Source organism: Panthera pardus, unplaced genomic scaffold (assembly GCF_024362965.1).
Source record: "Panthera pardus isolate Hobbes unplaced genomic scaffold, ASM2436296v1 HiC_scaffold_12, whole genome shotgun sequence".
NCBI lineage: Eukaryota > Metazoa > Chordata > Mammalia > Carnivora > Felidae > Panthera > Panthera pardus.
In genome coordinates, this window is record NW_026526677.1 from 18,913,973 (window position 1) to 18,927,002 (window position 13,030).

At 44.7% G+C, this 13,030-nt stretch overlaps 1 protein-coding gene across 3 annotated transcripts in view; it reads right to left on the reverse strand.

Annotated features, from left to right (window-relative positions):
* Window positions 1-791: 791 nt before the first annotated feature.
* EXT2 (exostosin glycosyltransferase 2) overlaps window positions 792-13,030 on the reverse strand; it is a 144,351-nt gene continuing 132,112 nt past the window's right edge. For 2 of the 3 annotated variants that reach the window (XM_053899817.1, XM_053899815.1), the window contains exons 11-14: window positions 12,525-12,668; window positions 9,675-9,803; window positions 7,851-7,933; window positions 792-1,558 (exon numbers count right to left, since the gene is read on the reverse strand). In XM_053899817.1, coding sequence (XP_053755792.1) covers window positions 1,420-1,558; window positions 7,851-7,933; window positions 9,675-9,803; window positions 12,525-12,668 — 495 coding nt within the window. In that variant the 3' untranslated portion in view covers window positions 792-1,419. The other variant, XM_053899816.1, reaches the window with a different exon arrangement.

Sequence of the window (13,030 nt, forward strand, 5' to 3'; positions counted from 1 at the left end):
ACTCTTCACCTTCGTGTCACTCAAGAGAACAATGGGTGGCATATTAGTGACTTCAACTGGCACACAACTCGGTTTCAGTAATTATAACCATATTCCAAGCAAATTGTTCTGTATTTTGTGTTCTGGGGACATATGTTATGGCTAAAGCCCAAACTGTGGCTAATCTTAATATTAGAGCCAGATAAATCTGTTTCGAATCCATAACATCTAACATTTGCCAGAGTAGATTTGTTCATCAACAGGGCTTAAAGAGGTATAATTCACACATGTGCAGTATTACTAAATGCTGAAATTTAACGATTTAAATATACCGGCAACTATGGCAAAGCAGTTGTTATAGCAGTATTTAACATTAGCCAGAACCTCCCTGGCTAACGTTAAGTTTACACCGAAAGAAGGAGGGAAATTTTGGAATCCCCTTGGGGTGGGGATCACAACTGCCTCGACTTTTACAACACGGTACCAGCTACAGCAACTCAGTGTATGGTTATTATAGGCCCTCTGTTTTTCCCTAAGAATACCTATGAAAAACTGACTGGATCTGATCAAGAAGCAAACAGAGTCCTTTGGAGGTTTGGGGAGACATCTTCTCTTAGAATGTTTACAGCTTGGAGATCTTCTTCTGCTTGAGGCACACGGCACCAGATATTCCTCTTGGCTGTGTGTCCTCCTGGACGTGGTAGGAGGTTTGGAAATAGACTGGAGTTAAGGCCAGAAGATGGAGGTAAAATACACACACACAAAAAACAAAGTTCCTTGGGTTACCAATAATCAGCATTTAAGACATACTATAAAAAGGAATAAAAAATTATTTTAATCATATTAAAAAGCCAAACCAAAGAGGAATGGTTCATGGAATTTACAGGATCCCAATTCAGCACTGGGTGCTCCACCTACACCTGGGTCCAGTGCCTCAGGTCCTAGGGCATGCGTCAAATCCCTCTAAGCTGCTGGGATTTTGTGCCAAATTCTTGGTTTGGCTTTTCCTCCTAAAAACTCACTGATCTGAAAGAGCTAAAGGTGAGACACGGGCACGATTTACATGATTCCCCAGATCGAACATGGTTGACAGGTCTGTCTGCTCTACAGTCTGAGGGTCAGTGACGTTTCCTTTCAGACTGTTCCCTGCAAACAAAGGGAGCCTGGGCTGCATCTAAACCCAGAGCATGCCACAAAGGCTCCCATTCGGCATTTCCAGCAAGAACCCATCGGGGCTCACAAGAAACACTAGAATAGCGCACGCACCGCTCAAGGTGCTTAGACGCTCTCTTCAGGTTCCAGTTCTCGAGGAAGCAGGTTACGTGTCACAGTCCAGTGTGTCAACTGAAGATCCCCCACACCCTGATATCAGGGTGCCGGGAGGCTGTGCTCCCCTACTTTGTCCACGCGTCACATTCAGACCTCCGTCACTGACGGGTTTCACAAGCTGCCGATGTTGGGGAAGCTCTTCAGTTTCTCGGGAAAGTCATCTTTGTACAGGACAGGGTCAGCTCGGTGCTCCACCACCTTGAGCGGCATCGTCCCGAAGACTGAAGCAAACTTGTTGATGCACTCGGACCTGAAGGGTTTTGGGTGGGCGCGGGGGAGGCAGGTGAAGAGGGAAAGGGGTAAGGAGAAGAGAGAAAATGTTCAAGGGGCCGACAGATGAGAGCAACATACATACACTACTCGATATCAACAAAAGAAATCCAAGTATCGCAAGCCTGCTCCCAGGTTCTTAGAAAAGGTTGGGAGGGTGTGGACACAAGAAGTGATCTGGGGGTGCTGTGACTATTAGTTCAGGGGGAGAGAGTGAACAGAGGATGCTGGCAGGAGGTCACCGGCCTGTGCAGAGGTCAGTCTCTTTCCCCCTCCCCCTCAAATTCCAGTCATTCTTCCCCGTCACTACAAGCAGGCCTCAAACCAAGGTGGATCGGCTGTGAACAATTCTTAACCCCGTCTCTGCCAGCTAAAGAGAGGGCAAAGGGTGGAGAGGGAAGGGGTGCCTGGATCCGAGCTTCAGCTCACCGGAGTTTAAAAAGCAGAAGAGAGGACCTTACACCAGCAGCAACGGAAGGCAGAAGGTAACGGGCAGTGAGGCTCACTTCCAAACAGTAAGCCCTTCACTCGCTCAACCAGCGTTTCTCGAGGGCGATGCCGGAACTGCTGGCCGCCCTCCACGAGCTCCTCCCCGAGAGCGGGCCAGCCGCTCCCGTGTCAGAACCAGCAGCGACACGGGCTTAGGGCCAGGGCGGCCCAGCAGCGCTGCAGGAGGGGAGACGCCGGTGTCCTTGACTCCATACCGCCCCCTGAAGCCCATGAGCCATCTCCTCAGAGGTGAGCGGGTCAGGCACGCTGGCGGGAAACGGCTCTGGTCAATCAGGCCAACTGAGTGTGACAGCCGGGTAATGAGGACGCTCCCGCATCCGGACCAGAGGGAAAAACAAGCCCATAAACACCGCTTTTGAAGTCAGGGGGACCTCAAGGATGCATTTCAGAAAGGTCAGCGCTCTCTCCCCTCAAGTCGGGCCCACGGCACCCGACAGCTAGGGTAAGAACACACCAATCGGAGGCAGAACCATTTCCCCAAGAGGGGTGGAAGTCCAAGACCCCGACCAGAAGCCTCTCCTGTCCCGAGACACTGCGAGCTTTGTTTCAAATTATTTCAATCAGTAAGTTTTTATTTGAGTCTTCTGAGCTTGGGGAAGAAACCAATTAATAAAGAAGCCAGTTATCCTCAATTCCTTTCTCTTACTACGTTTCTAAGAGAACGTGTTACCACTTCATTCGGAGCTCTTGGAGCTAATAACATGCCTGTGTCCACCACCACGAATCAACAACTAACACTTATTATGGATTCCAGGCTGCCTTACAAGCGCCCTACATGTATTAGGAACCCACTCCAACCTCCCGACAACCCTAGGGGGTGGGTCCTATGATTATTCCAATTTTCTACTGGGAAGACTGAGAGAGAGAGGGGCTGAGTAATATGTCCAAAGGCCAAATAACAGTAAGAGGCAGCACCAAACCCAGGCAGTCTGGCTCCTGAGGCTAAAAAATCTTAATTATGAGATGATACAATTTATTTACGAACACAATTCTAGAGTCCAAGTGGAGCGGTTGGAAATTAACGACTTTTGCGCTCCTATGATGTGCCAGATAATTTACAAACACGATTTCATTGATTCCTTAAAGTATCCCCCTTGACATGCCCAACGGCTGGTTTACAGCAGCTTCCTGTTATGGGCCGACAAGTTAAAGCTGAGGCCTGAGCCCCAGAGCTGGAAAGTGCCGGAGCTGGGTGTCCAGCCCAGGCCTGCACTGGCAAGAGAGCCTCTGTACTTTCCCTCAGCCTACCAAAATGCAGAGGCAATGACTTTCCCTCCTGCCACCACTCCTGGGAGACTCGGGAGGTGGAGGCTGAGGTTCCAAACTGAGAGGGGACCCGGGAAAAGACCGAGGCGTGTCCTCAAAGTGCTGCCGAGGAAGCACAACAGCCGCCCTCTCCTCGAGGTACAGGGTCAGGGCAGTGCAGACAAAGTTAGTCTCTCCGAGGTCTTACTTTTGGCAGCTGTTCTGCCTACAAACATGTACAGATTCTTCCAGTTTCCAGTCATTATGCCCGTAGACTCTGGCCAGCAAAGCCCAGCAGGGCCCAACACACAACACAGGTACCGGTGGGTACGTATTAAAGAAGAACCATGGTTCTTGGCAGAGGATAGCGGCTCCCTGGCCCGCTGGAGGAGACTGAGCACAATGTCTCCTCTGTAAACAGATCTGCCAACAGGGCCGGGCCACAGGCAGGAGGCCACTGGGGCTCGGGCCAGCTGACTTGTCGACAGCTGCCCCTGGCTGACCCGGGCCTAGTGAGTGCTTCTTTCTCTCCATGCAGCCTGCGCCGGGGAAGCCGCTGGCTACTCTGAGTGGTGAAGGTCCTTAACTCTCCGGCCAGGTACTGACAGTGCTGTCTACCTTCTTTTCACACAGGGCATCTGGGTTGGGGAACAGGTTGGGGTAGACGGTGAGTCTGGTGGTGGCTGGTAGGTGACTTGCGTTGTTCTGTCAGAGGTCCAGCCACCTTGTCAGTAAATGCTCCCCTGGGTTGCTTTTATAATCCAGTACAGACAGGCTGAGAACCACCATTGTCTACCTCTGAAGTGCTGGAAGTGTCTGTGGGAGAAAGGACTAACGGTTTTCTGTTTTCCTTGTAAACACATGCAATTACCTGAAGTAACCGGGAGCCTTTAGGACGAATGCTAGGGAAACTGGGAAGGAAATAATGTTGCCAGGCATCGTGCTACAGGCTTTCATATGTTATTACTTCATTCATCCCCAGCATATAACACGGTATTTGGTACAAAGAGGCTCAATAGATATTTGTTGAACCCATGAATGGACACTGTAATGTGATAGATACTAATACACCCATTTTAGGAGATAAGGAGATGGGAGTTTAGCATAAAGTCAATCAATTGTCTTAAGTCAGATAGCTACTAAGTGACAAATCCATAATTTGAACAAAGACTGGCCTGAATCAGAATACAGTGTTCTTTTTCTTAAGATCAGCACCGTCTGCCATATTCCCTTACCTTGTTGAAGCTATTGGTCAAAATGAACAGTTACATAGCCTTCTGGTTTTCTGGCTCTTAAAGAACTAACAGACCATCCTGGAAATGGATGCTGGCAGTAAAAGCTACTTTCCTACACAACTGTGATTTCTGCTCCAAGACCCCAAATATAAGAATAAATAAGCTTATTAAACCACAAAACCCAACACAAGGTCATAACTTGCAAAGTGGTTAACTTGCTTCACTGTTTTGTGCAAAATGTGAATTTTGCAAAGGGAACTATTAAGAAAAAACAACAAATGAGCCATTCTACAACGGTAACTCCACTTCTGGATCTACCCACGATGGCTTAAATCATGCCTTCCTCCCTCCCGACCTAAGTGCCTTATATAACAATTTAGTGATTCAATCTTTAATCCAAATAGTTTTGCTCCCAGTTTCTGATTTCCAGATTGATTTCCTCTGTTCCCTATCAAATTTCTCAAAAGGGTATTCTACATACACTAACTCTACTTCCTCACCACAGACTCACACTCCATAACCCTTAAGCCCCACTGCTCCATGGCATTATTTTTTTTCAAAGTCACCAATGACCATTTAATTCCAAGATCTTTTCCCAGTCTGCATGTTTCCTGCTCCTCCCTTGCTTCTGTGCACTATAGACCCTGGGTCTCTCCTGGCTTCTCCGGTGGCTGCTTCTCTGTTTTCGTTACTCTTTCTGTCTCCTAAATGTCAGAATTTCTCAAGATTCTGCCCTTGGCTTTTCTTCAGTCAGTGGCCATCTCTGGGAAGATGTCTTTCAGATATCTACCTTTGTTTTCATCTTCTTCCTGAAGGTTCCACATTTCCAACTGCTTGCTCCATATCTACACCTGCACATACAGAGGGAAAGACCCCCAAATCTTCACCAACCTGACTGTTCTCCAACTTTGCCCATGGTTAAAATCTCCTCCCGTCCTTGTTAATTACACTGTTAAAGGTGCAACCATCTGTGTTCCCTCCTCCCTTAGCTGGCCGTCTCCCCTTGACTGTATTATTCACACTGTTGATGGTACTACCACTCTTCCTGACTCGACATCTAAGCTCCCTCTGTCAATTCCTTCTCCATAACCTCAAGTTCTAGCATATCTTCCTTTGGGTGAAAAAGCATCTCTGAATATTTAATCCATCCCTTCCTTTCCACACTCAACTTAGCTCAAGCTTCCCATTTCCATATGTACTTTCGTCAATTTCTTCGCCTTCATTCTACTCTGCACCACTTCCAAATTAATCTCAAAACAATACTTTGATCAAGCTCCGTTGTTCAAAAACTTTCGACGGCATGTCAGAGCCTGAAGAAGTTCGTTCAAGCTCCTTCACTGGGCAGTCCTTCAGGGTCTAGCACCAACAGGACAGAATTCTACACTCTAGCCACACCGGACCCCTAACTGCCTGCCAGATACACCTTCAACCTGATGACTGGAACCTTCAGCCACCTGGTTTCCCCTGCCTGGGATCTTCTCTTCTTGTCCAGTGATCCTAGTGATCTTTGAAGGCTTATTTCAAGTGCCATCTTTTACAAAATTATTCCTAGTAATCAACCTAGTGAGAAGCCACGTCTCTTTCCTCTGACCAATTATAACATTCTGAGCCTCCCTTATGGTACTTATCACATATAGCTTTGGATTGTTACACACACACACACGTGTGTGTGTGTGTGTGTGTGTGTGTGTGTGTGTGTGTGGCTGTTAATTATAAATTCTGACAGAATCTGATTTAAGCCTAACAACATCTGGGTAGCCACCTATTCTACTTTCAAAAGTCTGTTCCCAACAGGAAGCCCCCACATCTCCCTTAGTTACTGTAGTCAGTGTTTAATAATAATTATATCTAACTTAAATCTCTCTCACCGTATTTTAAGTCTCTTTACATTGGTCATCTCAGCGGTGCTGGAGAAGAGTTGCTTAGCCTTAGCATGAACTTCAAGGCCATTATCAGGCCAACGTTGGTCCCTAAAATTCCTGTCTTACACCATATAACCCCATCATTTTAACTCAGCCTACTCAACAACCAATCGCTTAATGCTATGAATTCTCCCAACACAAAGAATGGAGGTGGGTTTAATAATAATTTCATGTACTCCAATATAACTATAATTGGGGTCTCTTCCAAATGAGCTATGACAGTCATTGTGACTGCCCTTGACTGTGTAGTAACTATGATACCCGTGACAGATATTTCCAAAATCAGAAGAATATGTTATTTCACACTGACAATTAATAAAAGTCATGTCATTTGGGTAAAATATTTATATATGAAAGAGATAAAAGGATTACTTACAGGGTAGGAAAGAAGTAGGAATACGAAGGAGTAAAGCATTATAGAATCCAGGCCAAGTGAAACAACTTTCTGCACAAAAAGATCTTCCAGGCTTTAAGGATTTTAACATGGGGGATCGATTTCAGAAAGACTGCAAGCAGACCCACATGGGACCCGTGGACACCTGCGCTAGATATCTCATTCTCTAAGGGCCACTACAACCTTCCCTGAGTGCACTTTGGTCCCCTGACAGCACTGCTATGGGATGTCCGGGCTTGTTGTCTTATGTAAGGAGCTGCCTTTTGGAAGAATTAGGTTTGATTCAGGAGATGCCAAGCTTGGGGACCTTCGGGATACAAGTGAGAATGGTGAGGTCTAGGGAAAGATTATAACGATCCGAAGGGAAGATGTAGGTTTCCCACTCCTTTTACATCTGTTTCCCTACGAGGCTTAGTATTATGTCTCACACAAAAGTATGCTTGTTGAGTAACTGACTGAATTGAAATAAAAGGAGGATTTCAGAGCTGACCTGCTCCTCTCACTCTGTTAATGTAAAGAGCTGTGCTTTCCATTCTGTTCTTGGTAGGTGTTTGGTCAGAAAAGGTAATTTGTCTCTAGGTTTGGTTTCATTCCTTCTAATCAAACTTTTATTGTCACGTGGAGATACCCTGCAAAACACTGCCGTATTCTCTTGGAATTAACTAGCCTCCACCCAAATGACTGTGGATGGCTGACTGTTAGTCCACATGGAGAATCTGACTTCAGGAGCTTAAGGCCAGCTATATTTTTAAGACCCTTCCAGCCATTACAAATTGAGTGAGTAGCATTCCAAATTAATTCTTTGGGTGACCTGGGCTTGAACTAACCCAATTCCCACAGTGCAAAAGGAGGTGACTATGGCTACCAGCTGCTGTCCTTATATCTCCAACAAGTCCCATAAACAGGCCCAAGGCAGGAAATGGGGATCAGAGGCTAGGGCAGACTTTTGGTTAGAGGCTCGCTCACCTCTCCACCATGTGCGTCTGGTCTAGCGAAAGCCCGTCAATGGCTGTGCACTCAGGACACTTGAATTTCTTTCGCGGTGTTACCTGCAAGAGAAGTACAAAAATACACCTGGCCGTCAGTGCCAAGGACGATAAAATCACGCTTGTGACAACACTCTGCATGCTTCTGTTCTGTAAGCTGAGCTTCCTGCTCTCTCCACACGCACACACACGCGCGTGCGCGCACACACACACACCCCTCGCCATTCCTCCATTCAGTTCTGTCTGGCTTGGCCAACGGCACAACTCACAAGGGCCCAATAAAAAAGGCTTGGAGGGCTTTTGCCTTCTGTAACTGGAAAGAAGTGGTGATGACAAGCTCCTTAATTCCTGTTTAATGACTGTTTTCTCACTGCCAAGGTCCTTGTATAAACACCATTTGTTCTTGCAGCCATAAGGGCGATGAAATACAGCTTCCCATAACTTTCACCGTAACCTCGGTTCCAACAGGCACTCTTTTTCCTTCTTCCAGCTAATGGCAAATGCTTTGAGCAGCACCATGCTCCTGAAGGTGCCAGCTTCTTTTGCAATTCCCTTCAATCAGGAAAAAAATCCCATGGTCTCTCGCCCTCTGAATTCTTTTCCCTGACTCTCCCTCCCGCTCTCCCGAACCTTAAACTCCTAATGATTTTCTTAGCAAACCCAGGGAGACTGTTATCCAAACCCAGTGAAGCTAAATAAAGAGCAGAGAGAGGTTGGGCAGGGGGAGAATGCTAGATAACTAAGGTCAGGCTAAGAAGCACACAGATGCCAGAACGACTGTCCAGAGTGAGCAGGCACAGCTAAAATCTCTTGAAGCACATCAAAAAGCAACTCTGGAGATAAGAGGGGTTCCCTTAAAACTAATTTTGTGATTTACATATTGGACTTTTTCTTGCAGTGAGCTGTTGACTAAGTTAGAGGGCAGGGGGAGGACTGGGTCAAGTTTGCAGATTACAGATAGGGACTCTTCCTCTTTTTTAGTCACTTTGGCTTAATCTGACTTCTCCCCTCAATTAACAGCATGAACAAATCAGTGGGGGCCATACCACGCTTCCAATGTACTGCCAGTACGGCAAGACTTCATTATAGGAATCTGTCCTTGAAGCACAGCCCATTTTTATATGGAATCCGAATTCAGAAGGAAAGAAGGTCAGGATGATTCCACTCATAAAAATAAGGAAACTCTCTCTTCGTATCTGGGGATCTGGGTTTGAGCAAAATCTACATTTCAGAAACAGACATCCATTACAGATACAGAGATCCCCATGTGATCCTTGTGTACTCTCAGCTTTTATTTATTTTTTTACTCTTAGCTTTTAATATGTTATGGGAAAGATACTTTTAAAAACGGGTAACCGATATTTTAAAATGTTTAGAAAAACTACAGTTATCATTGCACAAAGTGTACTATCTTCTCTATGTCTATAAAAAATAAAAATCAGCTACTTTAAGAAAGATGTAAGTTGCATGCTTTAACTAACAGATCTAGATTCCCTATCAGCTTTGAGAATAACGTTTTTTAAAAACATGAGTTGTAGATTGACCATTACAGCCTTTATCTTTCATACTGGAGATTAAAAACTGTAACTAAAGAAACTGTATTTTAAAAAAAGAAAATATGTTTAAATTATCAAAGCCTAGCTTCAGCGTTACAATGTGACTGCATCTTAAAGCTAAAAGAGAGCTTAAAGTCATCCAATCCAACACTTCATTTATAGTTATGAGAACTTCTCAGGCTCAGAGGAACAAAGACTTGCCCAAGATCACAAAGTTAGCAGCAGAGCTGGACCAGCAAGCCTCCTACCTTGATGACAGCTTTTCCCGTGACGTTAGCTACCAGGAAGTTCATGGCAATGTCTTCACAGTTCATATGAGCATCCACCCAGTTCTTGATATCCCCAGGCATTTTGTAGGTATACAGGTAATTAAAATACTGTCAGGTAAGACAAAAAGAAGAAAGATGCAAATGGCAGTGGGCCATGGTTGATGGGGCCACTTAATGGTTGATGGTTAAGACAAAGAGTCACTTAATCATATTGTGGAGACAAGCTTTCTCTCATAGGATTAATCACAAGGCTGGTCAGGTGATCAAGTATCTTTAATACTGTCATTCTTTTAAAATTCACCTATTGTTGGGGCACCTAGATGACTCAGCGGGTGAAGCATCCGATTCTTGATTTCGGCTCAGGTCATGATCCCAGGGTCCTGGGATGAAGCATCATGTCAGGCTCCAAGCTGAGGGTGGAGCCTGCTGACGATTCTCTCTCTTCTGGGTCGCCTGGGTGGCTCAGTCGGTTAAGTGCCCGACTTCAGCTCAGGTCATGATCTCACAGTTGTGAATTCAAGCCCGGCAATGGACTCTGTGCTGACAGTGTGGAGCCTACTTGGGATTCCTTCTCTCCCTCTCTCTCTCTGCCCCTCCCTCGCTTGTGTTCTCCCTCTCAAAAATAAACTTAAAAAAAAAAAAGATTCTCTCCCTCTCTCCCCCACTTGTGTGAGCTCTCTCTGTCTCAAAACCCCAAATAAATAAATAACATAAAAAATAAAAATCACCTATTATAAGCAGCGTAGGTAGAGCGTGAAGCCCTTGAATGCAGATGCTTCAGACTCATGTTCCATGTATTTAATAAGTAAAATATCATTCAGAGACACACTGTATATGGATCGCTACCAAATTCTTTTCCTTGAGTCACAATGCTCAATCCTCTTTGCTACATTCTCCCCGCAGATTGAAAACAGAGACAGACATAAATTAATGGTGGACTGACACTGCAAAGGTATGTGTTTTTTTTTTAAGTTTATTTTTATTTATTTTTGAGAAAGATACAGAGAGTAAGTGGTGGGGGGGGGGAGAAGGAAAGGGGAGGGAGGGAAGGAAAGGGAGGGAGAGAGACAGAAAGAGAGAGAGAGACAGAGAGAGAGAGAGAGACAGAATTCCAAGCAGACTCCACACTGTCAGCACACAGCCTGATGCAGGGCTCAAACTCACAAACTATGAGATCATGACCTGAGCTGACATCAAGAGTCTGACGCTTAACCGACTGAGCCACCTGGCACCCCAGTATGTGTTTTTTAAAGTAAAATACATATGAGGCAATTCTGCTACTTCCATCACTTACATGTATGAAATAGTGTGGACATTCATGGAGAAAAAAGTGCACACACCGTACTACCATAAACTCCAAGAATTATAAACATTTATTTATTTATTGGCAAGAACAAAAACCCATTTCTAAATTCAGAGCCCTGAAAAATACACAGCAGTGCCGAGATACCAATAAGCAATCACTACAATACAGCTCGTTAACTTAACTACACTGGGGTGGACAGACACACAGATGTTCTCCTGGCATCAGTACCTTGTGCTACTGCTGACAACAGACAAGTTGTTAGAGTTCAATTAAACTATACACTCCCAGGGGCACTCAATCATCAAACCGAATATTCTAAAGTCCAATACGCACTCTTCAACCTCTCCCTAGTAAAAAAAGTCAAACACATGAGGTGACAATTCTCAGAAGAGAGGAAACACAAAAGACACAAGAGGAATTTCAACCACAATAATCAAATCAGAGTGAAAACAGTAAGATCCGTCTTCACTTATCAAAACAGCTTCAGTTTGATTTTTCTCTTTTTACATATTTCATGCAAGGAAGGGTAATAGTAAGATAGTTTTATATTTTGCTGGGTGTGCAAATTGGCGCAAACAATGCTCAAAACAACAGACAAATATATACATCAAAACCTCCCCAAAATGTTCATTCCCTTTGATGTAATTCTACTTCTAGAAATCTATCATAAGCACAATTATGAAAATGGATACTGATCACTATTTAAGCATTAGATATTAAGCTTATCTAAAATAGCAAAACAAACCAAAACAAAAAAACCAAAAGCAAAAAACACAAAGGGTGCCTGGATAGCTCAATCAGCTGAGCGCTCAACTCTTGATTTCGGCTCAGGTCGTGATGCTGGGGGTCGTGGGACCGACACTGAGCTTGGATCCTGCTTAAGATTCTCTCTCTGCCTCTGCTCCTCTCTCCCACTCATATACTCTCTCTCTCTCAACAAAAAAAGTAAAATAAATAAATAAATAAAATAGCAAATAAAAAATTAGACACAATCTAAACATCTAGTGATAGAAAAATAGTTACACATGATTTATGGAATATTAATACAATAGCATATTAGCAGTTATGTTACGAAGAAACGTTAATGTTAAAAAAACTCATAATACATGCAAAAAGCAGGCTAATGAGAATATTTACAACAGTCTGCGTACGTGAATAAGTAAATAAATAAAAGGCAAACCGCAAAAAACATCTATACGGTAACAATGATTGTCTCTAAGTGATGGGACTACAAGTGACTTTTCTTCTATGATAACATTTGTTCTGAATTTTCCATATTTGCTAATAGCAGTATATGCGTTATCTGTATAATAAGAAATATAACTAAAAAAATCACACAACATGGCCTTTCTTCCTTAACTAGTGTAGTTGACATACGACACGACACGGCCTTCGTAAGCCCTCTGACTAGAACACTTTTCCTAAACTCAGCAAAAATTCAACTGGGCCGAACAGAACAAACAGCATGCGCTCAGTTGGGTCACCTCAGACCCACCTGCCCCCGCCTGCTGCCCCCCTCTTACCTTGTGATAAAACGCTGCCCCCGTGAGCACCATGGACACCTCATTGGTCCACTCCGACTCATACTTCCACTTATTCATCTCATGGTCCCAGAGATGCAGACGACCTGGGTAACCCACCAACCGGTCAGGAAATTCCCGCCACACCTAAGGCAAGAAATACATCAACAATCAATTCCCAGTTCAGACGACGACCGAGCACAGTGCTAAGTTATACACATGGTATGCAGACTCGCCAGGCTGAACTCTTCACCAGCTCAGATCAGAATGCACCCCTGAAGATGTTCAATTAAACAGGTGCTAGTTATTCCGTCAATACTCAAAGACAGATGCGGATTCTAACTTCCTCCAAATCTTCCTGCGGTTGCTTGAAAATAGCTTACTGAGGGGCGCCTGGGTGGCTCAGTCGGTTAAGCGTCCGACTTCAGCTCAGGTCATGATCTCACAGTCTGTGAGTTCGAGCCCCGCCATCAGGCTCTGTGCTGACAGCTCAGAGCCTGGAGCCTGCT